The sequence below is a fragment of the Podarcis melisellensis genome (assembly GCF_964234715.1).
Source record: "Podarcis melisellensis genome assembly, chromosome: 8".
NCBI lineage: Eukaryota > Metazoa > Chordata > Lepidosauria > Squamata > Lacertidae > Podarcis > Podarcis melisellensis.
In genome coordinates this window covers 26,169,179-26,195,353 of record NC_138540.1, presented here as the reverse complement: position 1 = coordinate 26,195,353, position 26,175 = coordinate 26,169,179, and the positions used below count along the sequence as shown (strand labels likewise).

At 47.3% G+C, this 26,175-nt stretch overlaps 1 protein-coding gene across 2 annotated transcripts in view; it reads right to left on the bottom strand.

Moving 5' to 3' along the window:
* LOC309376843 (kazrin-like) overlaps window positions 1-26,175 on the bottom strand; it is a 219,856-nt gene that overhangs the window by 31,203 nt on the left and 162,478 nt on the right. For both annotated transcript variants that reach the window (XM_081923728.1, XM_081923729.1), the window contains exon 2: window positions 13,629-13,820. In XM_081923728.1, coding sequence (XP_081779854.1) covers window positions 13,629-13,820 — 192 coding nt within the window. The remainder of the gene's footprint in view (window positions 1-13,628; window positions 13,821-26,175) is intronic.

The following is a 26,175-nucleotide window of genomic DNA, read 5'->3' as shown; positions in this document are numbered from 1 at the left end:
CATCTCAACCTATCATCCTTAAGGCAGAAAGGGAAAGTGTGTGGGGGTGGGTGGGAATGAAGCACAGTAGCATGAAAAGCTAATTATAATAATAATAAGGGAAAAAAATCTACGTGCGCAACATGACAAAACCTGCGCTTGCAGCAAGCATACAAACCTTGCAAACTTGCAACTTCCCTCCCCTTTTCATATAAATGTAGCTTTATTGATTTCTAATATAGAACAACAATTACAAAAAAGGGAAAAATATACAAAAACGAAACCCCAACTTACACCCCCTCCCCGGTGGATCAGTCTGCTCAGTGCTATTTTTCTAGAAAAAGAGGTGCCAGAACTCACCATTAACACCTCCCTTGTTCTCCGAGATGTGCCTGAACGGAACTCGGTTCTGTAAATTTAACGTTTCGGGCTCTTGTAAAAGGTAAAGGGACCCCTGACCATCAGGTCCAGTCGTGACCGACTCTGGAGTTGTGGCGCTCATCTCGCTTTATTGGCCGAGGGATCCGGTGTACAGCTTCTGGGTAATGTGGCCAGCATGACTAAGACGCTTCTGGAGAACCAGAGCAGCGCATGGAAATGCTGTTTACCTTCCTGCCAGAGCGGTGCCTATTTATCTACTTCCACTTTGAGGTGCTTTCGAACTGCTAGGTTGGCAGGAGCTGGGACCGAGCAACAGGAGCTCACCCCGTCACGGGGATTCGAACCGCCGACCTTCTGATCGGCAAGCCTTAGGCTCTGTGGTTTAACCCACAGCGCCACTCAGTCCCCCTTGCAAGGTTAAGCAGTATTTATTTCAAGCTGTTGTCAGCAGAATACCTTTCTTCCAATGGTTGGAGCGCAGTGTATTAATTTTCTCCCAACCAACGTGCAGAGTCTTTCCCAGGACAGAAAAAAATTCCCCTTTAACTCCAAGTAAAATAGAAATTGCCACAAAGTTAGTTTTACCTCAAAACGTTAAACAAAGTAACTAAGGATTTTTAATTCAACACTCACTCCGTAGGGTTGTTCTCTTTTGCTTTCATTCCTGCAACATTGTTTCATGCACCATCTTTTCTCACCGTTGCTGGGACTGACACCCTTCTTTCGCCCCTCAGCTGTCCGAATCTTTTAAATTTTCGCCGCTATTCAATAGGTAAAGGGACCCCTGACCATTAGGTCCAGTCGTGGCCGACTCGGGTTGCAGCGCTCATCTCGCTTTATTGGCTGAGGGAAGCCGGCGTACAGCTTCCGGGTCATGTGGCCAGCATGACTAAGCCGCTTCTGGTGAACCAGAGCAGCGCACGGAAACGCCGTTTACCTTCCCGCTGGAGCAGTACCTATTTATCTACTTGCACTTTGAGGTGCTTTCGAACTGCTAGGTTGGCAGGAGCAGGGACCGAGCAATGGGAGCTCACCCTGTTGTGGGGATTTGAACCGCCGATTGGCAAGTCCCAGGCTCTGTGGTTTAACCCACAGCGCCACCCGCGTCCCTCATTCAATAGGCATAAATATCCAATTATTAATCAAGATCCGTTTAATCTTGGAAACTTGCCGCTTTCATCAGAAGCCAGAGACTGTGCAATGCGGGGTGAGTGGTGCTTCCCTCTTTGCACCTACAGCTTGATCCCATCCTCGGATCTATTAGCCAAACCTGAGGGACAGGAGAGCATGCAAGGGCACTGCCAGGTGCCATGTCCCTCACGGTAATCCCCTTGAGGTTCCGCGGTCCGAGGAGCCTTTGTGGAACCTCTAAAAACCCTGCGCCGCTTGAGATTCCCGCAGGGCTATCTCGCGCTTCTTTCCAATGGCCACGGCTCGCTGGAAGTTGAAATGCGCCCTGCCCCCAGGATGTGCACCACACCCCTGTGGTTGATGCACCCCGCCCCCAGGACACACGACAGCCCCGCCCCTGCCTGCTCTCCGCCCCCCCCTCCAGTGCTGGAGCATGAAGCTCCGCCACTGCCTCCACCCAGAAAAGCAAGAGGCATTTTCATGGTTGAAGGAGACATTCTAGCCAAGCAAGAGCACTCAAGGAGGTTGCAAAGCAGGGCCAGTGAGGGGCATAGTTGGGGAAGACTAGAAGGTCACACCTGGGCCCCAGGCCTGATGTTCCCCATACACTAATCTGGGAGCTGATCACATCGAATTCAATTAACTTATTCCCTTGCGGTTGTGCCTAGCACTTTGCTTCTGCTGCACATAACATGCTTAGCTGCACCTATCAATATTATGATGGACTATTTCTTTACGAAATATATTAAAAAAATGTCCAGTAGCACCTTAGAGACTAGCTAAGTTTGTTCTTGGTATAAGCTTTCGTGTGCATGCAACATTGTTTTAATTTATTTTATATTTTGACTGTGTCAGACCAACACTGCTACCTACCTGAATCTATTTCTTTACGGTCTACCTTTCCATCGTCATTGCAGATCTGTGTTATGCCCCTTGCGGTCAATGCACTCTTGGCAACTGCAATACGCTTGCACATGCCTTACCTTTAGGACAGTGTTTCCCAAACGTGGGTCCTAAGCTGCTTTTGGCCTTCAATTCCCATCATCCCTGGTTACTGGTCTTGCTGGCTAGGGATGATGGGGTGTTGTAGTCCAAAAACAGCTGGAGACCCAAATTTGGAAAGCCCTGATCTAGAGGGATCTGATCATGCTCCCTCTCTTTCTTCTTGTGCTAGACCTAAAGATCTAGTTGGAAAAGAGGCACGCCAATATTAAACCATATGTAAACTTTACCGTGGCGCAGGAGGTTTTGTACCCCCTTCCACACTTTCCTCTCTGCTGTCCAAGTAGACAAGGAGGATGGGGCCAGAGAGGGGTGTGGCCTGGGGGGTGAGAGTTCTGAGGGCTAGAGAGAGAGAGAGAGGGAGGGCCAGAGGGCCACATTTAAGTCCTGACCTGGAGGTTCCCAATTGCCGATTCAGAAGGAATACCTGGCAGGTCATATGCAAGACCTTTTGCAAGCTCATGGGTGGGGGAATGAAAGGAAAGGCTGGTGGGGAATTGGGAAATGAGTAGGAGACCACAATATCCCCAGCAACAGGCTCTGGGTTCCAGTCTAGCTTCAAATCATATAGAGCTGTTCTTCTCCCCATTTTGGAAAACAGTTCCATTTGCCAAGCCCAACTACAAACAGGACTGGAGGGGGTTTTGTACGAGAGGGGGTGTGTGTGTGTGCATCTTAGTGAGGGAGTCAAGATGAACTTCCTCCTATATGAATGAGGCCTGCAGCCTATTTTTCAAAAATGTGTTTGTGCGATTCCACTAGAGGTTTCTTCTGCTTCTTTTTTTTTTAAAGGGACTGCAACCCCCCTACTCCACTCTAAGCCATCAAAAACAGCAATTCCCTTACCAATCAATAAGTAATTTATGACTAATACCTGTCTGCCATTTTTAATAGACTAATATTTCAAGCCTATGCAACAATATCGGACCATTTCCCCCTGACCTAGACATGTTTATGCGAGCAGAGGGATTGCATGCCCCAAATGTCCCGGGTCGTTATTTGCTACGTGTATTGCAATCAAATTGTTGCCATGATTTCTGCTGCGGCTGACAGGACCCTAAAGATCATCCTTCAAGAGGGAAGTCCCCAATGATCATCACTGGGGTGAGTGTGCCAGCAGCTCAGGGGTGAGAGAGCATCCCTGCTGCCTGGGGAGTGGTCCTAACACTTCATCAGTTCCATTGCACAGAAAGGCTATTGCCTATATTCAACTGTATTTATTTATTTAAAGCATTTTCTTTATGCCATGCTCTTTAACTGGAAAGGCTCCCATGGTGGCTTAGAAAGATCAGTAGTTAAAGAGAGGCTTAACACATGAAAGACAGGACACGAAAGGAAACAGGAAGGAGGAGGGAGGAGGAAAAGTAAAAAAAAGGAACCTCAGTTCTTAACGTTTCCAAGTTCTTACAAACACTAGCTGGGATGGAAACAGTTCAAGGAGACTCTCAGCAGAGTTGACGGAGCTGCCCTGCTTCCCTATTCTCCATCAGCTGCAGATTCATGAAGTGGAAACTGATGTCCTATAGCCCACAAGGAACTGTGCATCCTCAACTAGGCCAGATGCCCGTGCCAGGAGCTGGTCAAGCTACAACCAGCTGCCTATAGCTCCATACATACTTCCAGCTCCATTACCATTCTTGCTCATTCATTTTGGCTCAGGACCATACAGCTGGAAGAGCCTCACACAATGAAATAAACTATGAAGGTGACAGTAAAACTGATTGAAAGGTGACAAAATTTCCCCAGGTGTTTGCAAGCAAAGCAGTCTAAGACACAGTTGGGGAACCTCAGGCTGTATGAACCCTCCAAGGCTCTCTATCCAGGTCTTAAGACTCTTTCCAGGCCACACCTCCTCTTCCCAGGCCACACCCTTCCCAAGTGCTTTAAACCAACCAGGATGTTTCCTTCAATATCAATAATAATGATAATAATAATAATAATAATAATAATAATAATAATAATAATAATTTATAATTTATATCCCGCCCTACCCAGCCGAAGCCGGGCTCAGAGCGGCTAACAACAGTAAAATAATACAGCATTCTAAAATCAATTCATTATAAAATCAGTTCAAATCAAATTGATGGCAACCATTGGGCTAGAGTTCTGTGAAGAATTACCAAAGGAGGGGGTCAGGCTGTGCCTTGGCCAAAGGCCTGGGGGAACAGCTCTGTCTTGCAGGCCCTGTGGAAACATGTCAAGTCCTGCAGGGCCCTAGTTTCTTGTGACAGAGAGTTCCACCAGATCGGAGCCACGGCCAAAAAAGCCCTGGCTCTAGTTCAGGCCAGCCTAACCTCTCTGTGGCCTGGGACCTCCATGATGTTTTATTTGAAGACCGTAAGGTCCTCCGTGGGACATACCAGGAGAGGCGGTCCCGTAGGTACGAGGGTCCTAGGCCATATAGGGCTTTAAAGGTTAAAACCAGCACCTTTGCTTGGATAGATGATGGAGAGAGAGGCATGGGTGCAGAAACTCTGCTTTTTTCAGAGCCGCAGAAGCACTACTAAACTGCCTCTACTGCCTGTAAAACATCACGCCTGCCTTCACCTTAAATGTCATACTATTTCAGCCAATGTAGGGGTCCTTCTAGGAGTTAATTTATGAGTCCAGGATCTATCTCCCATCCAGAAATTTGACTTGAGATAGACACAGCATTTACACACAGCTGTAGTTGATTTAATTTATTAAGATATTGGTTCCGTTCAAATTAATGGACACGTTTTATAGAGTGAGTTCTCACCAAGAGTTCCATCTCAAATAAATGGCTAATTACTTGGATTCAGACAAAGTGCTCATCCCTAATATATAATAAGGGGACCCATAGATAAAGCACCATTAGTCCTCATTTTTCACTTCTGAGGGCAAGAATCATTGAAATTAATATAGTCTGCGCTTTCTCTCTCTCTCTAACAAAAGACGAGTCTCCTCCTTCTCTTCAAAAAGTGATTAGTACTAAAGTATGAGAGAGAGATTTATTAGCCATCGGAGAACTTCATTCCAAATAGGATTAATAAGAAAATTAATAGAAATGGCTACAAACATTACGCACAGTTGAACAATTACCACTATAGATGAATAGTGGCTGCTAAGAAAGCATCCGGGAAGAGTCAGAAGAACCAAGGAAGAGCAGCCCTGCTGAACCAAAGCAAACACCATCTAGTCAGAATCACAGAGCTGAAGATTTGGAAGGGACTCCCTCCGAGGGTCATCAAGGCCAACCTCCTGCCAGGCGCGCCAACTCCAGGGTGCTGGGGTGTCTTCAGCCCCCTCAAAATCGCTGGACAACTGGCTGGGCCCTCTCAATGTTGAGGGGCTGGAGAAAACTCCTGACGGTTGGCCTTCCCAAGCTTGACCTCTTCCATTGTGTGTGTTGGGACACGTGTGTTGGCGCAACCCTCCGATGAGCACCGGTGTCAGATGGGAAGATGCACTGTGCTCATCAGCAGGGGCGCACCAATGTGCCTGACCTTCGGTGCTCTGGCGCAACCCTGCTGGTGGGCCCATTGCTCCTTCCCATCTGGCGCTGATACTCTGGGCTAGTTAGGAGGGTCTAGCACTCTGGTGCGACCCTCTGTTGAACACAGGAAGAGTGCTGGGCTCATAACCAGCCCTCTGGCGAGCCCAGTGCGCTGGTGTCACATGTGTGCGTCGTCACACAGGTGTGACTTCACACGTGAGATGAGCCCCCCCCCCATGTTGGGCACAACTCGGCACCTCTGCTTCCTGCAATGCAAGAATCACAGCTAAAGCATCGCTCCAACCAACACCTTCTGGCATAAGTCCGTTCCACTGTCCCACAGCTCTTACCACCAGAAAGTTTTCCCCATCCTGTTGACTGCCATGGCCAGGTGCATCTTGGGAAGCCCACACTGCAGGACATGAAGGCAATGCCCCTCTCCCACAGTCGCCCCCAGCAGCTGGCAATTCAACAGCATGGTGACATTGCCTCCTCTGACCACTTGGAGACCGGGATGGTCACTAAAGGAAAAGGCTGTAGCTAAGCAGTAGATTGCAGGGATGTGGGTGGCACTGTGGGTTAAACCACAGAGCCTAGAACTTGCCAATCAGAAGGTCGGTGGTTCGAATCCCCGCAACGGGGTGAGCTCCCATTGTTCGGTCCCTGCTCCTGCCAACCTAGCAGTTCAAAAGCACATTAAAGTGCAAGTAGATAAATAGGTACCGCTCCGGTGGGAAGGTAAACGGCGTTTCCGTGCGCTGCTCTGGTTCGCCAGAAGCAGCTTACTCATGCTGGCCACATGACCCGGAAGCTGTACGCCGGCTCCCTCGGCCAGTAAAGTGGCCGCAACCCCAGAGTAGGCCACGACTGGACCTAATGGTCAGGGGTCCCTTTATCTTTAAGCAGTAGATTGCAGTGGCAAAAGGCCCTAGGTTCATTCCCTGGGTGTGAGGTTGGGAATGCCCCGCATCCGAAACCCAGGAGCATTACTGCAAGTCAGTGTAGAGTCTATACTGAGATAAATGGACCAACACTCTGACTTGGTGCAAAACTACTTCCCATGTTCAGCTCCCAGCCACTCCAGCTCAGCCAAGGACCTTGGAGGGAACGGCTTAGATTGGGGTATAGACACCTATGGTCCTGGCCTGGCCTTGTCCCCCAGCACATTTGTCCAGCCGCACCTGTTCAGGCTCTTTTGACCTGCTGATCCAGGTTCCTTTGTCCTGCAAAAGGTGACTCCCTTCTCCCTTCTGTGACCCAAAGGCGTATGTTTTTGAAACAGCTGAGTCAGTTCAGCATGAGGCCAAACCTGTTCCTTTAGCCACCCTTGGGCGAGCTGAATAAATAGCTGCGCTTGCTGCATTGCCAGAGTCCCTGCATTGTCCAGATGTCCATGCTGCATAAGAAGATTCAGAGTACAAGAAGCTGACTTAGTCAAACTACTGGTGCATCTAGTAGCTTATTACTGTCCTCACCAGGGTTGGGGAACATCAGGCACAGAGGGCAGATGCAGCCTCCTAGGTGTTTTGACCTGGTCCTTGCGACCTTCCACAGGCCCTGCCCTCTTTCCCCAGGTGCCGACTCTCAGCAGTCCTGCTTTGCGCCCTGATTGGGTGTTTTTGACTGGTTGGAATGGGTCCTTGAGGATGCAATGCCCACGAAAGAGTAGTAGCGGTTGAAATTGATGGAATATGCTGAATTGGAAAGTTTAACTAGTAAAAATAGAGAACGAGATGAGACGGCCTTTAAGGAAGGTTGGAAAATGTAGATTTTTTTTTTAAAAAAAATTGCAAACATATTAAAACGCTGGCAGGTTTAGAGTAAGGTCAGCAATAAAAGTCATTCTGAGAATAAGGAGAAGGAAGGAAGGCATAAGTCAATTATAATATGCAGCAGCAATAGATAATTTGAGGAAGCCATGGAAGGCTGGAAGGGAAGTAAACTATCAAGGGAATGTATATTGCAAAGTGTTTACCAATTGTATTTTATTTTTGGAAAATTTGTAAGTAAATAAAAAATGGAATGTGTCCTTGAACTCTGATAATGCCTCTTTGCCTGAACTCCCATGCAGAACTGGAATTTGCATTCACGGCTCTGCCCATTTTTGCCTTTGCCCTGCCCCTGGGCAGGTTCCCCAGCCCTGGCAATGGATCTCCAGGGTTTCAGGCAGGAGACATTCCCTTTTGCTTGCAAAAACGAAGGAAGATTCTAGTCCTCATGGTTCTGAATAAAGGGCTGATTTAAGGAGGAATGCAGGAAGCGGCCTTGTACCAAGACACACCTTTGGTCTACCTAGCTCAGTATTACCTACACTGACTGGCAGCAGTTCTCCAGGATTTTAGGTAGGGATCTCTCCCAGTCCTACTTGGAGATGCAGGGGACTGAACCTGGGACCTTCCGCATGCAAGGTAGATGCCCTGCCACTGGGCTACGGTCCTGCCCCATTATAGCTCAAGACTCTTAATCTCAGGGTCATGCGTTCGAGCCCCACATTGGACAAAAGATTCCTGTGCTACAGGGGGTTGAACTGGACCTTGGAGTCCTAACTTTACAATTCTATGATCCTATCCTTCCAGAAGGGGCGCGGGTGGCACAGTGGGTTAAACCACAGAGCCTAGGACTTGCCGATCAGAAGGTTGGTGGTTCGAATCCCCGCGACAGGATGAGTTCCCGTTGCTCGGTCCCTGCTCCTGCCAACCTAGCAGTTTGAAAGCACAAAGTGCAAGTAGATAAATAGGTACCACTCTGGCGGGAAGGTAAACGGTGTTTCCGTGCGCTGCTCTGGTTTGCCAGAAGCGGCTTAGTCATGCTGGCCACATGACCCGGAAGCTGTACGCCGGCTCCCTCAGCCGATAAAGCGAGATGAGCACTGCAACCCCAGAGTTGGCCACGACTGGACCTAATGTTCAGGGGTCCCTTTACCTTTTATCCTTCCATAATTAGCCTAATCCCCCCTTCAACACCATCTAAATCATTGTGACCTGATCCAGAATCCCACCAGCTCCTGAGATGCACGTGACCCAGCCTATTTTGCATTTTGACATATAATTTTCACCCAAGTTGTCTGTGCCAGGCAATTTCCTCCACGCTTTCCCTGCGCTTGGAGAAGTGTTCATTTCCGCGGCACGAGAAAGGAGGGTGGTGGACGGCTTATTGTAGCATTTGCACTACAATAAACAGCCGATCAAAAACCTTCCCTGGCAATGCATTTCCATGCATCTCAGAGGCGGCCCGATTAATCCCTGTTCTGCATTCAGGCTACGATAAGGTAAGCCCCTCTTCAGCAGATCGCTAGGATTTTAAAGGGCTCAAGGAACGAGGCATCTCAGCAATTTTTGCAGGTTTGGAAGCAGCGAACTGGAAGGGGGGAAAAATTAATCAAAGGGAGCAGAGCGCAGGAGTCTTCCCTCTCCAAATAAGAATTAACATCTGTTACTAAAATTGCGGCTGTTGCTGAGTCTGTGTCGGGAGTAGAGAGCTGTGTAAAGCAAAGCGCTACTGGAGCCCATCAAGCATAGCCAAACATACACCCACATTCAGCAGGAGAACAGTTCAGGTGGCCGTCAAGCTCTTGCTGCGCTCTGTTCGTGTGGCAACATGCAGACTCTCCTCAGCTTAAGAACAAAACAACAACAATAACAACAAAAAGAGCCTGGCTGCTGCATCAGGCCATAGGCCCATCAAGTCCGGCATTCTGCCCTCAGAGTGGCCAGCTAGAGGCCTGTGAGAAGTCTGTAAGCAGGACCTAAGTGTAACAGCAGCTCTCCCCTCCTGCAGTTTCCAGCCGCTGCTTTTCAGAAGCATGGACTGCCCCCAACCATGAAGGGAAAACGTAGGGGTGATGTCAGAGACTGGGCAAGAAGGAGGAACGGTGGAGACCACCTCCCCATCCTGACCCTTCCAGGGAAGAGGAAGACAGTATAGATTTACAACAGTGGATTGAGGGAGGTCGCACCTCAGAGGCAGATGAGGGGGAAAGCTGGGAAATCGTGGGAGAGCCAGAGTAACATGTTGTCATTAGAAAGCATCACAGACCTCCATCTCCCAGAACCCGGCGAGCCTTAAAAGTAGGAGAGCAAAGAACTCGAAGAGAGAGGGTATGTAGCAGCACCTGAAGAGGAGGTGATGATGATGAATGAATGAGGAAGTGGGAGAGACGGAAGGGTGGAGATTCACTTGAGACAACACCCTTATCCAAGATGTTGGGTTCTATAGCTTCTCTCTGTAAAGATTGAAATAAAAAGGGACTGTAATATACTTTTCCTTATCTTTATACTTTCCTAGGCAACCAGCTGGAAGCTGCTGACAGCATCCTGACAGGCTAGTAGCTACTGGTAACCTAATCCTCTGCAAATTTGTTTAACCTGAATCCCAAAAAGACAAAGGGGTATATGTCCTGTGTTCTCTATTTACTAAGGGTGAGGGTGGGAACGAAGGGCGCATGACGGCCTCTGCGAGCTGCTTTGCAAGGGTCATTCCAGCCTCACAAAGCGGCTCAGGGCTGGTGACGCTGGGCTGGCAAACAGTGGGCTCCTTTCACCCTCCGCACCCTGCCCACCCCAGCACCATGAAAGCACGCTCTGCCACTGCTATTTACCCAAGGGCAGATCAGGTTTAAGGTGCTGGTTTTAACCTTTAAAGCCCTATACGGCTGAGGACCCTCGTACCTACGGGATCACCTCTCTTGATATGTCCCATGAAGGACCTTACGGTCTTCAAACAAAAACATCTTGGAGGTCCCGGGCCACAGAGAGGTTAGGCTGGCCTCAACCAGAGCCAGGGCTTTTTCGGCCATGGCCCTGATCTGGTGGAACGCTCTGTCACAAGAGACTAGGGCCCTGCGGGACTTGACATCTTTCCGCAGGGCCTACAAGATGGAGCTGCTCCACCAGGCCTTTGGCCAAGGCACAGTCTGACTCCCTCTCCCCTCTTGTAATCCTCATAGAACTCTAGTCCAATGGTTGCCATTAATTCGATTCTGAATTGATTTTAGAATGTATTTTAAGTAATTGACTGTGATTTTATGTAAATTGTGCTATTTTTACTGTTGTTAGCCGCTCTGAGCCCGGTTTTGGCTAGGGAGGGCGGGATATAAACTATTATTATTATTATTATTAGCTTTGGGAAAGGCAGCCTTAATCTCGGAGCACCACAATCTGAATCCTTCTGAGTCTCCCCTCCCCACGCCAGCTACAAGAAAGGAGATTCCGAATAAAACATCAGGAAGAACTTTCCTACAGGAAGAGCTGTTTGACAGAGGGATGGGATCCCACCAAGAGGGGGTGGACTCCCCTTCTACGGAGGTTTTTAAGCAGAGGTTGTTTGGCCATCTGTCATGGGTGATCTAGCTGAGATTGCTGCATTGCAGGGGGTTAGACTGGAGCCCTTTCCAACTCTACAATTCTATATGGTCCAACTAGCTCAGTATTGTCCACACTGACCGGCAAAAACGCTCCCAGGTTTTAAGAGAGAGGTCAAATTTGGAGATGCCAAGGATTGAACTGGCAACTCTCTGTGCTCAGAGTGGAGGAGGGACAGAACAGTCCATAGTTGAAAGCAGACTCACATTCTCCCCCCCTTTCCCCCCCGCACTGGACCTCAGAAACTAGGCTGGGCAGAGCAGCAGACTCACATTCTGAGAAATTGAGGCAGAATCAAGACAGACAAGAATTTAACAAGTGGTGTCTTACCATACTGTGCATTTAACAAAAAAGAAAGAGAAGGTCAGGTTCAACCTCCAGCATCTCTACAGCTAAAAGAATCAGGGAGCAAGTGGCCTGGAAGCCTCTCCTCTGTCTGAGACTAAAGGGCTGCTGCCAGTCAACCCTACTAAGTAGCCCCTAGATCAGGGCTCAGCAAACTTTTTCAGCAGGGGGCCGGTCCACTGTCTCACAGACCTTGTGGGGGGCCAGACTATATTTTGGAAAAAAATATGAACAAATTCCTATGCACCACAAATAACCCAGAGATGCATTTTAAATAAAAGCACACATTCCACTCATGTAAAAACACACTGATTCCCTGACCGTCTGCAGGCCAGATTTAGAAGGCGATTGGGCCAGATCCAGCCCCCGGGCCTTAGTTTGCCTACCCATGCTCTACAGGCCTTGGAAGCTGCCTCCTTACCACTGATTTTCATTGCATTTCTCCTCTGCTCTCACTTTCTCCTGCTTGCTAAACAGACTGTGCTTTTATCATGTTTGAGTCTAACGTCTTTTGATGGCATTTCTCCGCAACCTTTGGAAAGGTACCAGAAGAGAGGAACCCACATGTGGTGTGTTGTGCAGCTTGGAGTTTATATTTAGAGTCTCTCGGTGCCCAGCATGAACCGCTGGAAGTCGCTTTCCTCTGCAGGTAATTTGGATAGATGGGAGCAATCAGGACTGGCGGTTTAGCGTAGCTATGAAATGCCGCATCCACGCTGAGCTTCTAGTACATTAGCAGAGAGAACCCCCCCTCCCTCTCCTTTTGCACCAGCAGGGCCATGCAGAACTCTGCATATGAACACCAGAGTCCTGCTGGATCAGAGCGTAAGGTCCATCTAGCCCACAGGTGCTTATGGGAAGCCCCTAATATGGGGGTCTCCACAAGGTGGTGACCTTGGGTGCCATGATGCCCTTGAGGTCTTCTCCTGGCACTCACGGAGTTTCTGAGCTGCCCCATGAGATAGTGAAGGTGGTTAGCTTTGCAGCCCTAGAAAAGGACATAGAGTTGAAGGAAGAGGTTGATAGAGGGGCACTCTTTTCCACTTCCTCCTTCAGCTCTGTGTGCTCAGATGAATTCGACTGGATCTGACCACATCAGGCAGGGATCTCTAAAAATACCTACCGGGGAGCCCGATTCTCTTCCTTTGCGAAACTTCCAACAGTGAATGAATAGCACCCGTCCTAGCCTCCCAGTTGTGCCAACGAAAAGAACCTGTGTGTATGTGTTTGAGGTCCGGAAGGTGTGTAAAAAAGGCTTATATGTTTGGAGACCAATTCTGCCCTGCCCCGTAATGTTTCCCGTGGTGAAGGGACAGCCTTTTCCCCACTGGTGAAAGAATCCCTTTTTGTGGGACATGGGAATAGAAGGATGGGGGGTGGGAAAAGGTTGGCTCTGGACTTTGGGGGACGACTGAGCTATTTCCCCATTTTGTAGCACCTTTGCATGGTTCCCAGGTTAGATCAGCAACCTTTCGTCCTGACTGCGGTTTCCCATTCCCATTCTTTATTTTGCCTTCACTGGCCTAACCCTCACCTGCCAACGCTCGGTTGCACCCAGCCAAGAGTTAATCCACTGAAGTTTGTGGGCCTAAGTCAGCTGCATCTGTTAATTTCAGTGGGCCTGCTCTGAGTAAGGATTAGAAAGTGGCTGCCATTTAACAGCCCAGAGGTTGTCCATGTGGGCTTTCTTTCATGACATCACATTGGAGTAGCATCAGTACATTATTGTGGTCGAGGGTGCGTGGAATTTGCAACACAGCCAAAGGGATGAAACAGGGCCCAAATGAGGCCGAGGGCCCAAACGTTACAGAACAGAAAATTACAGAACTGCAGAGTGGGAAGGGAATGAAATGTGTGCTGCTCAAAGCTCACAAATGAGGCAAGTAGCTTGGGCTTAGAGAGGTGGGGTGAACGGAGCGAATGATGCATATTTCATGTTATGACAATATACAGAAGGGAAGTCCAGGTCTTACCTTGGAGGGCCTCTTTGGCTCTAGAGAGCTCCTGCTCTTTCTGCGCCAGCTGGACCTTGAGCTCGGTGGCCGAGAGGATCTCCGTCGACTTGCCGCCGTGGGTCTCCTCCAGGTCTTTCGTTAGCATTTCCTTCATCTGCCGGAGCAAGTGAACCTCCTCTTGAAGCTGGGACACCTCTTCCCGGAGAAGCACTGCGAGGAAAGAGGAACACAATGTCAGGAAGCGAGGGGCTGGCCGCCTCCTTCGGCTCAGGAAGATCTCCAGGGAATCTTGAGGGTTAGCGTCACAGGATCCCAAGTGCCGTTGCAGTTCTGCTGTTGCTGTTTTAAGGAACCACAGCCAACAGCACCAGCTCTGTGGTGTAATATAAAACACTGCAGAGATGAGGAAACCTGTGGCCTTCGAGATGCTGCTGGGACTACAAATCCCATAGGCCATGCCCATGGGATTTGGAGGGCAACAATGTCTGAGAGCATCAGGGTTCCTATCTGTGGATCAGAGGTTAGAACAGTGCTTCCCAAACTTAGGACTCCAGCTGCTTTTGGAATACAATTCCCATCATCCCTGACCACTGGTCTTGGTAGCTAAGGATGATGGGAGTTGTAGTCCCAAAACAGCTGGAGATCCAAGTTTGGAAAACACTGGGTTAAGAGTGTCAGACTAGGGCCATGGGAACCTGGGTTCAAATCCCTACTCTGGGTGACCTTGAGCCAGCCACAAACTCCCAGCCTGGCACAAGGTTGTTGTGAAGGGGAAATGGAGGCGGGGCACATACAAGGCTGTGAGCCCATTGGAGGGAACGGGATTAAAAATAAAACTGCCAATCTTTATACAGATCCATTGTGTGACCGTGCTTGGGATGCATTCTGTACAGTTCTGGTTGCTGCATCCTCTGAAGGATATTGTCCAGGACAGGGCAAGCAATATTACCAAGTTGTGCAGCTTGGATGGGCAGAGAGAATGATTTGGATCTCCCTCCTCCTGAACAGGCTAGCACAACCATCTTTAATCTGAATGAATGAACAGCCCCTCAACACCACAGTGGGGCTGATTTACTTTTATTATGTATTTTTAAGCTGTGCTTCAGCTGAAAAAAAGGACAGCTTACATAGGAGCCAACTCCTGGGGGCTGAGGTCCATCCCCCCCACTCCAATAAAATATTTGAGGGGGCTGCCCCCCCCCCACAAGTTGATGGGCATTGTCATTCAAATGGTGTGCGTGGGCTACATCATGTGATCACATCTGCAGGGCGGAGCTTACCTGCCCCCCATTTTATTCAAGTTGACACCCTTGGCAGCTTCCCTAAGTTGGTTTCAGAAGCACAACACAGAAGGAAAGGAAGTTGGGAAGGATGAGGTCTGCAAAATATGGGCAGTATCATTGGGTTGTGACCTGAGCCACAATCTTCCTCCCTGCCAAACCTGTATTCCCGCCCCCCCATTCTAAACCCTTTATTCTAAGCCGATCTTTTCACTACGTTCTTTGGCAACAGGATAGTGGGAGGGCATGGTTTTGGGAACAACAGCCTGCCCTTCCCAACGGGGACACAAAAGAATGAATAGAAATTGGGCGGTGCAAAAACAAGGTAATTCAGAAGCAAAATGGGAAAGGGGTGGGGAAAAGGGTGGTTGCTTTGAGCAGGGTTAATATTATGTTTTTCAAAGCCAAGCCACATAACCTCAATACTTGTGAGAGCCGAGCAAAGGGAGGATGGCTGGGAAGTCCTTTGGCTCTGGTGGGAAAAGGGAGAGCCACACAAAAGGTTTCATCTTAATTGAGGTTTTTTGCAAGCCTGATCTGGAACCAAAGGACAACCCCATGCCAAACCTGGTAGGCGGGCAGAAAGAACAGAAGATTCTTTCTGTGTGCTTCCTTCTCCAGCTGGCACGGGAAACAGAGGGCACCTGGTCAAATGTGCAAGGTGCTGGATATTCTGTGAGGGCATGTGATAAACACCAGCATCGCCCCAGGGAAATCTTTCTGGTCACCTTGACTCAAAAAGGATGTTGTGGGCTTGGGAAAGTTTCAGTAAAAGGCACCAAAATGAGCAAGGGGATGGGGCAACTCCCCTGTGGGTAAATGTTTGGGACTTTTTAGTTTAGAGAAAAGGCAAGTAAAAGGGGACATGATAGAAGTTTATAATACTATACAGGCCATGGAGAAAGCAGACAGAGAAAAGCTTTTCTCTCTCCTAAGATCAGAACAGTAAGCTGCAGCTGTTGATGGGCAGCTATATAAATTTAATGCATGGTGGCGCTGTGGGTTAAACCACAGAGCCTAGGACTTGCTGATCAGAAGGTTGGCGGTTCAAATCCCCGTGGCGGGGTGAGCTCCCATTGCTCGGTCCCTGCTCCTGCCAACCTAGCAGTTCAAAAGCACCTCAAAGTGCAAGTAGATAAATAGCTACCGCTCTGGCAGGATGGTAAACAACATTTCTGTGCACTGCTCTGGTTTGCCAGAAGCGGCTTAGTGATGCTGGCCACATGACCCGGAAGCTGTACGCCGGCTCCCTTGGCCAATAAAGCGAGATGAGCGCTGCAACCCCAGAGTCGGTCACGACTTGACCTAATGGTCAGGGGTCCCTTTACCTTTAACAATAACCACCACCACCAAAGCGATACTGTTGTTGCTGAACATTTAAGTGCTGTTCAATATACCCCTTACTATTGCCATCATCTTCCTAATTTTCGTTTTGCTCTCACCAGCCCTTTCCCTCACTGCCGATTGTGAAGGCACAGAAGGAAAGTGAGCTTGGTGGCATGAAGTACGGCAGGCATAGGCAAACTCGGCCCTCCAGATGTTTTGGGACTACAACTCCCATCATCCCTAGCTAACAGGACCAGTGGTCAGGGATGATGGGAGATGTAGTCCCAAAAACATCTGGAGGGCCGAGTTTGCCTATGCCTGAAGTACAGCATCAAAACACTGTGCATATATTCACAATGAATATATACATTTAACAAGAGGTATGCAATTTTGTTTACAGTATGCATATCCCTGAAATATGCTCACATGAAACAAGGTGTGCAGTTTTAGCTCAGCCCTCGCCCAACACAGCATGTGGCACCCAGCATTTCCACCCCAAGGCAAGAGCACTGCTTTTTGAGGAGAAGAAAGAAAAGGCCTACATTCTCCCCCCAGGGACTTCCTGACATGCATTCCGCCCTCAGTTCCAACCCACATTCCACTTGGCAAGCTCCACCAACCTTCCCAAACTGCAAGTGCGAGCCAAGAATTTGCCGAGGAAACGACTCTCCGGTTGTCAGCCAAGATACAGAACTCCCTTTTATCATGTGCAACAACCAGCAGAACATCACAGAACATCCCCCCCCTCCACAACCATGGGCTAGAATTTCACGAAACATCCACAGGCTCACATTTGCTCCACATCAACAAAGGCGGGGCTGGGGAAATGGTCCCTGAGATGCAGTTGAATTCTGAACTCCCATCAGCTCCAGCCAGCATAACCAATGCTGGGAGTGGTTATAGTCCAGGATGGCAGGGGTTACTAATTCTGCAGCAGGGTCCCACTCTCCAGCACCCTGGAGCTGCCCAATCAGCACGAAGGAGCTTTTAAGCCACTGAGAAGCAGTCTTCTCATCCTTTGTGCTGGTTGGAGCCAATCAGAGTGAAAGAAGGTGAGTCGGCCACTGAGGATTGGCTCCTAGGGTCACTCTGGAGAAGGTGGGTGGGTGGAACACTGAGGAGGAAGAGTTCTTTGCTATTATTATTAGCTTTTATTGATTTAATTTGTATACCATCCAAAGATGCCAGGGTGGATCACAACATAAAATGCAAAACTAGAACACAAAATACATAATAGAACAAAAACAAAACAAGGCTGCAGGTTCGAGCCCCATAAGGGGCAGCTGCATATTCCTGCATTGCAGGGAACTGGACTAGATGCCTCTTGGGGTCCCTCCCAACTCTATGATTCCAAGGAATGGGGATCCGCAGCTAAAGGCTTGGTGGCAGGGAACTGGCAGCCAGCCTACTGATGCACTTGGCACCCCCAACAATACAATGAGGCAGGGATGGCCTGCAATGACACTTCCCCAAGTGTGAATCATTCCACATGTCAGGAAAGTCGTTTGCCCACTGCGTGGGTGCAGGGCAATAACTGGGGGCCATTAGTGGTTTTGCCTGGCTGAATAGAACCTTTGCACTGTGATAATAACAGTTGCCTGCTGAGGAGACCCATAGGTGCTGGTTTGAAGGAAGAGCAAGACCTAGTAGATAATATCAAAACCACCTTCCTGCTTCATGTTCCCAGGCCCTCTGTGAGCATCTCCCCCTGCCTACCTGGATCTGTCTCCTCTTCCTCCTCCTCACCTCCCTCCCACCCTTGGCACATGGCTGTCAACTTTTCCCTTTTCTTGTGAGGAATCCTATTCGGAATAAGGGAATTTCCCTTAAAAAAGGGGAAACGACAGCTGTGCCTTGACATTAAGTTGGTTTTCTCCTAGAAAAATACTGGGTTTTCCACTTCCCTTGCAGCGATCAACATTTAATGACTGGCCCTTCCCCTTCCAAAGTTGGAGTGTTTGTGAAGATCCCAGGATATCACCACACAGACATGGCAAGGTATGTTTACCAGTGGGGAAGCAAGCAGCTGGCTATCTCTTTAAGCTACTTAACAATGAAAGGCTGTGGGCGCACGAGTAATTTAGTCATGCAGGAGACAAGGGAATGTGGGGCAGACACTGCTTAGGGTCAGAAAAGGGGGTGGTCAGCATTACTTCCAGGCTGTCTACGCTGCAAACATGCAACACAACAAAAGTGGGAAAATCAAGCGCTTAAAACCTCAAGGATAAAATCGGACACCTGCCTGTTTTCCACTGCATCAGAGGGTTGTTTCCAAAATTAGTCCGACTCGGAGCACTGAAATTAATTTTAATGGGTCTACTCTGGGTAAAGCATAGTTGGCTGCAACCCAGCATGTGGCCCCTGGCAATTGGTTCAAAGGCAGGTACGTTTTTTTCTGGCTATGCCTGCGAGAGGATGGCAGTGCGGGGCGGGTCCCCCTCTCCTGGCACAGAGTGCCACTTTGGCACAGCTTTGCTTAGCATGTTTTCCCCGGCTGTAATTAGACAGTGGCGAGATTAAAGGATCTGCTTTCATTTGATGCCGAGGGGGAGGCCAGGTCAGAAGATGGATTAGAGATTTCATTTCTTCCAGTTTGCTGTTCTCGCTTGCTTTTTATTATTATGATTCCAAGTCCTCAAGGGGGTTTATAGGGATGAGTTCTTAAAAGCCCATGGGGACTCCACGCCTGCTTAATAGGCACGTAAATCCCATTGATTTCAGAAGGTGCCTGAGCAGTACCTTGAACTGCCAGCTGGAAGCAAGAGGATGGAGATATGCGCTTTGCTTCTAGTCTCAGGCTTTGGTAGTGGTGGTATTGCAGATCTCCAGGACTCTCTGTCTGTTCCTGGAAACTCTGCAGCCACAACTCTTTTCACCAGGCCTGCTTTGCACCTTCCTTGTGCATTTTTGCCAGTAGGATGGACTCTGATAACAACTATTGCCTGTGGTTTGAGTATGGAAAGATGCCTGCTGTGGAAAGAGAGCCAGTGTGGTGTAGTGGTTAAGAGCAGTAGTCTCGTAATCTGGTGAACCGGGTTCGGGTCTCCACTCCTCCACATGCAGCTGCTGGGTGACCTTGGGCTAGTCACACTTCTCTGAAGTCTCTCAGCCCCACTCACCTCACAGAGTGTTTGTTGTGGGGGAGGAAGGGAAAGGAGACTCCTTAGCGTAGTGATAAAGCAGGATATCAAATCCAAACTCTTCTTCTTCTTCCTGCTCAACAAGGATAAAATTCACATTTGTTTCTCTGGCCCTGTCCAAATTGGCCCCCAAATGCTCCCCACTCCTGGGGGAGAGTCCCAGAGGCCATAGAGAAAGGACTGGGAGCCATATTTTAACTCACAACATGTGTTTCTCCAACTGTAGCTTAGTAGTTCTAGAAAACAACTCTCTGGTGCTTTGAAACCTCATGATTTCAAAACCAGTTTTGGCCACCCTACCCCCTTTTTTTCTGGCTGCGGAAATGTTGGGCCTGATTCACAAAGAAGGTTTCATGTAGAAGCTGCGCTGAGAGGAACGATAGTTGGGAAAGTACCCCACGGCGAGGATACTTCCACCCTAGCATTTTGGCACCAGATCCATCGCCTTTTCCAATTCCCTCAGGCGGCATCCGTTAAGATGGCATTCTCTGTGGCTTAAGAGTAAACCACATTGGTTACCCAAAAGCTTTCAACAGAGGGCATTACGATTTCAAGATATGGTGGAGTTCCCGTCACAGCGAATAACTTCTGCTGTTAAGTGTGAGCCGAGTGGTTTTGAGGGAACTTCTTTGAGCTGAAAGCCTGTTTGTCCTCCCTGACCTATATGCTGTCAGCTATTTGTCATCCTGGGGGCGGATGTGCTTTTTCCTGGTCCTTCTGAGCACCGGAAGGAGGGCAGGAAGCGACGCTGAGCTGGTGACGACACAACACAGCCAATGAGGTAGGGCTTACCAGGTGATATCTGATGTCAAATCGAGAGTGAGTGTGGTGGCTCCCGCCCTCCCGCTGGTGACTTGTGGGTGGGTAAACATACATTGTGTGGGAGGTGTGGTACCCAGCACTACAAGTAAGCTCTAGCAAGTGGGTCAAACCTCAAAGGGCAACCGTGAAACCTCCCGAATTCTCCCCAGTGCTGCATCCTGGAAACAGAGTCACAATCTGTGGGTCCACCATTTAGAATTGCATCCTTAGGCTCAATTCCCCCCCCCCCCCCAAGTGAGGGATGATGATTAAGGACTCAGCTATATTAGTAAAAATAATAATAAAAAATAAAGGTGTTTTAAATAGGTTATATGGGTTCTCGAAGCTACGAACATGAGTTTGACCAAGCTGCGGGAGGCCATGAAAGACAGGAGTGTCTGGCGTGCTCTGGTCCATGGGGTCACGAAGAGTTGGGCACAACTAAACGACTAAACAACAACAAAATGGGTTATAACGCTGTGACACCATATGGAGCTGTAGAGTTCTGTCTCTGGGCAACGTGATTTCCCTTTATGAGGTTCACAACACGTTTTCCTGAAACATTTTTTTTAATGTGTCCAGATCCAGCTTAAGTTATGCTAATATTACTTAAGTTTTTAACCAACTCTTCCTCTCAGGAATTCAGGTGTACCTAGTTCCCACCATTACCACATCCTTACAAAAACCCTGTGAGGTAAATCAGCTGAAACACAGGACTGAGCCTGTCTGCCTGGTATAATCTGACCATTCTGACCAGTTTACAACACTGGCTCATGTAGGGCTCACTTCCAAAGTTAGAATCTTTTAAAAAATGACATTGTATTATTATTTTTTAACAAAACCACTGCCCCCTGTGCACACAAACCCAGCACGCTTGCTATAAATCCACACACTTGCATATTATTAATTGTTGCCAAGAGCCCCAACACCTCCCCCCTTCCCCTAATATACGCGAATTTGATTTGAAGCGAGCGACACAGCTATAAAGAATGAACAGTAGCTTCATTTTAAAGAATACAGTACGGCCCACCTTTCAGGCTCACAGGGCGGAGTGAAATGCCCCATGGCTGTGAGTGATTGTGGACTTAAAAGAATGAGAAATTAAAGGGTTGTGGAATACAAGAACTCTGGCGCTAAAATTAGATTTCTCATTTCCCCTGGCTAAAGTATTCCCCAGGACCACATGCTAGAAGCTGAGCAGGAAGGCATTTGCTCTGCAGAAAATCCACATGGCTTTTCCCTGGCATTAACCCTGTAATTATGGTTGTCAATTGTGTGCAGACCTCTCTCAGCACTGGAAAACCCATTGAAAAAACTTAGGCCACAATCTTACACCTGAGCAGGGGGGTGGCAAACGAAATGCTTCAAATGAAGAAATGTGACTAAAAGCTGAGTGCAGGCAAGCTACATCACTAAATACCGTATTTTTCGCTCTATAACACGCACCCGACCATAACACGCACGTAGTTTTTAGAGGAGGAAAATCCGTAGGCATGCCACCCGTAGGCATTCCCTCCATAACACGCACAGACATTTCCCCTTACTTTCTAGGAGGAAAAAAGTGAGTGTTATGGTGCAAAAAATACGGTAATTTGCCTCCAATCTCAGTCCTACAAATGCTACAAATTTGCATGTCTTTTGTGTTTGTCTCACTTCATGCATGCATTTCCCTGTAATGAGTTCAAATGTTTGTATACAATTCTCATGAACAGTACCATTATTATGGGTGCTTCTTCTCTTAACATGCAATTGTATTTTTTTGGTATGTATGTTGCCACTGGAGAACTGCATTGCAAAATTCAGAAAAGTGTGAATTTCAAAGGATATAATCTAGCATCCCATCATTACAACATGGCTTTGCAATACAGGCTCTGGACCAGGGGTGTACTTTGAGTTTGCCCTTTTTCAAAATTATTTACAAAAGCGCATATTCCGCATCCTCATCCCCCCCACAAGGAAATGAGCATCACAAGAGAGCCCACATGTGTTTGTGGGATTACAAAGACTTTCTTCCCCCAAAAATTTACTTAGTTTTTTATATACTGTACTTTTCTGTGTATAAGAGTAGGTTTTTTTTAACTTAAAAATAATGTTAAAAAGGTGGAGAGGTAGTCTTATACATGGGGGTAATCTCTGCCCCCAATTTTCTTAATTTTGAGTCCCCCAAAATAGGGGGCATCTTATACCTGGGGGTGTGTTATACACTATCTATCTATCATCTATCTATCTATCTATCTATCTATCTATCTATCTATCTATCTATCTATCTATCATCTATCTATCTATCTATCTATCATCTATCATCTATCTAAACATCTATATACACTATATATATATATATATATATATATATATATATATATATATATATATATAAAGAGAGAGTAAGTAATTGGTCCTTTTTTTAAAAGTGTAAGCAATCTCCATTCTCAATGTTCTGTTTTCCCCGCTGTAATCAATGACTGAAGCCACGGTGCCCTCTGAGCACAGATCTCACCCCTGCTTCTATTGGGTCGAGAAAGGTGGAACAATCAGCTGGAGGAAACCACAATTAGGGTTTTAACTTCAGAAATCCCACAAGGAGGACCTGGAGGTGGCAGTCCTCTCCTGCTTGTGGCTACTAGCACTTGGCCTTCAGAGGACTACTTTACACAACTAACCCATTCCCTTGGTTCTGCACCACTTCCTTATTGGTTTATGTAGGTGGAATTCTTTTTCCGAAACGCACATTGAAGACTTATGAAATACTCCGCAGGAATGAAAGCTTGCAACAAAGGAATGGGCTCTCTAATTCGTGAAAAATTAACGAAGCAAGACGACGCCTCAAATTTCATCCCTACTAGGTAATTCTAGACCCTGGATTTAATGACCCGCCCCTCCTATATGTATTACTTTAATTTTGGCAAGGGCCGTACCTCAGTGTCAGAGCATCTACTATACATGCACAAGATCTCAAATTCATTCCTGGACATATCTAGGCAGGGTTTGCAGACTCTTGCCTGAAATTCTGGAGAGCCACTGCAAGTCAGTGTAGGCAGCAATGAGCTAGATGAGGGCTTCCAAAACTTGGGTCTCTAGCTGTTTTTGGTCCACAACTTCCCATCATTCGTACCTTGAAGATGCAGTGGTCAGGGATGATGGGAACTGTAGTCCAAAGAAACCCAAGTCTGGGAAACACTGTGCTAGATGAACCAAAGGCCTGACTTTGCAGAAGGCAGTTTCCTATGTTCCCAACTGCAAAAGAGACATTTATCTTCTCCCTCCTGCCCGAGTTCACGCATCACAACCTGACACGTTAAGAGGAAAAAGCAGGCAAAACAGTGCACCAAACTCAGTGCCGGATTTACATATAAGCTAAACAAGCTATAGCTCAGGGTCCCACTCTCTTGTGGGCCCCCCCAAAAAAATTAAAGGAGGAAAAAACTGGATGTACATTCCAAAATATACGATAAAAAACAAATAAAATAAAACCTACACACAGCAACAGTGTTTTGTGTTGTGTAGGCTCCTATGATGTAAGTAATGGGTCCCACCTGCTAGCCTGCTCCCTAAAATATCACTGGTTTGCTCATTTCTATATATAGGGTGCCTACATTCTGCATGTGCAAATGGCTTTAGATACCTATTAGGTCCATAAATTACCATATAGCATATATTCAACATAAAAAATAGTGACGATTTGTTCTTGACAAAGGACAGCTGGACCTATAAAGGGCCCCATTACCTTCAGTAGCTATGGACCTCCTCAAACCTAAATTCGGCCTTGACCAAACATGATGAAAAATGACGACTCTGCCTGGCAGCAGCTGTCCAGGGTTTGGAGGAGGGATCTCTCTGAGCCCTAGGGATGCCACAGGGGTTGCGCCCAGATCCTTCTGCATGCATGGCATGTGATCTACTGCCGAGCCACAGCCCACATTCCAGCAAAACTCTTGGTGCTCAGCTCATGTCTCATCAGAGCTGGATGGAGTCAAGAAAACAAGCAGATGAAGCGAACTGTAGAGTTGAAAGGGAGCCCCGTGGGTCATCTAGTGCAATGCAGGAATCTCAATTAAAGCACCCATGACAGATGGCCATCCAATCTCTGCTTAAAAACTTCCATGGAAGGAGGGTCTCTGTTTCACTGCTGAACAACTCTTACCATCAGAAAGTTCTTCCTGATGTTTAGTCGGAATCTCCTTTCTTGTATCTTGAATCCATTGGTTTGGTTCCTACCCTCCAGAGCTGGAGAAAACAGGCTTGCTCCATCCTCCGTGTGAGAGCCCTTGAGATATTTAAAGGTGGCTATCATATCTCCTCTCAGTCTCTTCTGTACCTGGCTAAACATCCCCAGCTTCCTCAACTGTTCCTCATAAGGTTTGGTTTCCAGAACCTTTATCAGCTTGGTTGCCCTCCTCTGCAAATGTTCCAGCTTGTCAACATCCTTCTTAAATTGTGGCGCCCAGAACGGGACACATCACTCCAGGTGTGGTCTGACCAAGGAAGAATAGAGTGATACTATCACTTCTCTTGATCTGAACACTGTGCTTCTGTTGATGCAGCCTGGTACAGTGGTACCTCGGGTTACAGACGCTTCAGTTTACAGACTCTGCTAATCCAGAAATAGTATCTTGGGTTAAGAACTTTGTTTCAGGATGAGAACAGAAATCGTGCTCCAGTGGCGTGGCGGCAGCAGGAGGCCCCATTAGCTAAAGTGGTACCTCAGGTTAAGAACAGGTTCAGGTTAATAATGGACCTCCAGAACAAATTAAGTTCTTAACCAGAGGTACCACTGTATAGCATTAACTTTTCTTTCTTTCTTTCTTTCTTTCTTTCTTTCTTTCTTTCTTTCTTTCTTTCTTTCTTTCTTTCTTTCTTTCTTTCTTTCGCAGCTGCATCACTGTTAAGCCTGTGGTCTACTAAGACCCCTAGATCCTTTTCACATGTACTACTGGCAAGTCAGGTTTCACCACCTTGGATCTCTATGGGATGTAATTCTGAAAAAACACACATAGGGACTGGGCTGCCGTTCTGGCCGAGTGATGGATCTGGACTCAAAGCTGCCCAACCCAAGGCCCTTGTCCTAATCCCCTTTAAAATAAAACAAATTTCTATAAACATTTGTCAGTCCTCCTTTCCCATGCATAACATAAACTTGGGGCCCTTTTAAGATTTTTTAAAGTTTTCAGAAAATAAGGGCTGTTGGGTTACCCAAGCTTTTTCAAGGCTGCTTCTATTTTTGTCTTTTTAAGAGCCACAGAGATTTGATCACCTCTTTGAAGTTCTGCGGACCAAAGATTGAAAACTGAACGGATTAAATTTTAACAAGATGTAAGCACAAACAGACCTTCCCGGCCTGCATTTCAGCCAAAAACTACAAGCCTGGAAGCCAGAAAGATGTTCACTGCACAGAGGCAGATGTATAGGTATGTGCAGAATTAGGCCCCTCTGCGGCCAAAGTTTCCCCAGAAGTTATTAGTCTACATCATTAACTGAGAGGATCCCTATGAAACATGATGACAAAGAATGAATCGGCATGGCTGAATTCTAATATTTCATTTCGCTCCATTCTTTGCATTCTTCTTTTTTTTTGAAAAGTTTTTATTATTAAAATAATTCAGCATTAATACACACATATTGCGAATATACAAGCATACAAACTTACATTTCATACAATCCTTAAAAATGTTCAAACATACCTACACTCAATCCCTTTTCCCATCCCCATCCACTACCCCTCACCCCACCTTTGTGTTAGACTTCCAATCTACTCAATTGCAATTTCTTTCCACTTCTATTACTTTCTTTCACACACCTTTAATCTAATTTCATGCTTCTTTTTCTATTACACATTGTTATCCATCTTATTTAGTATTTCAGTATTTAAAACAGAACTTGTTTATTCTAATAGGAGTTCTGATTTTTCAATACGGTTTTGCAAGTATCCTTTAAACACCTTCCAGTCCCTGTCTAGCTTCTCTTTTGAGATCCAATTTCTCCCATTGTTTTGGATATATTGTACGATATAATAAATGCATT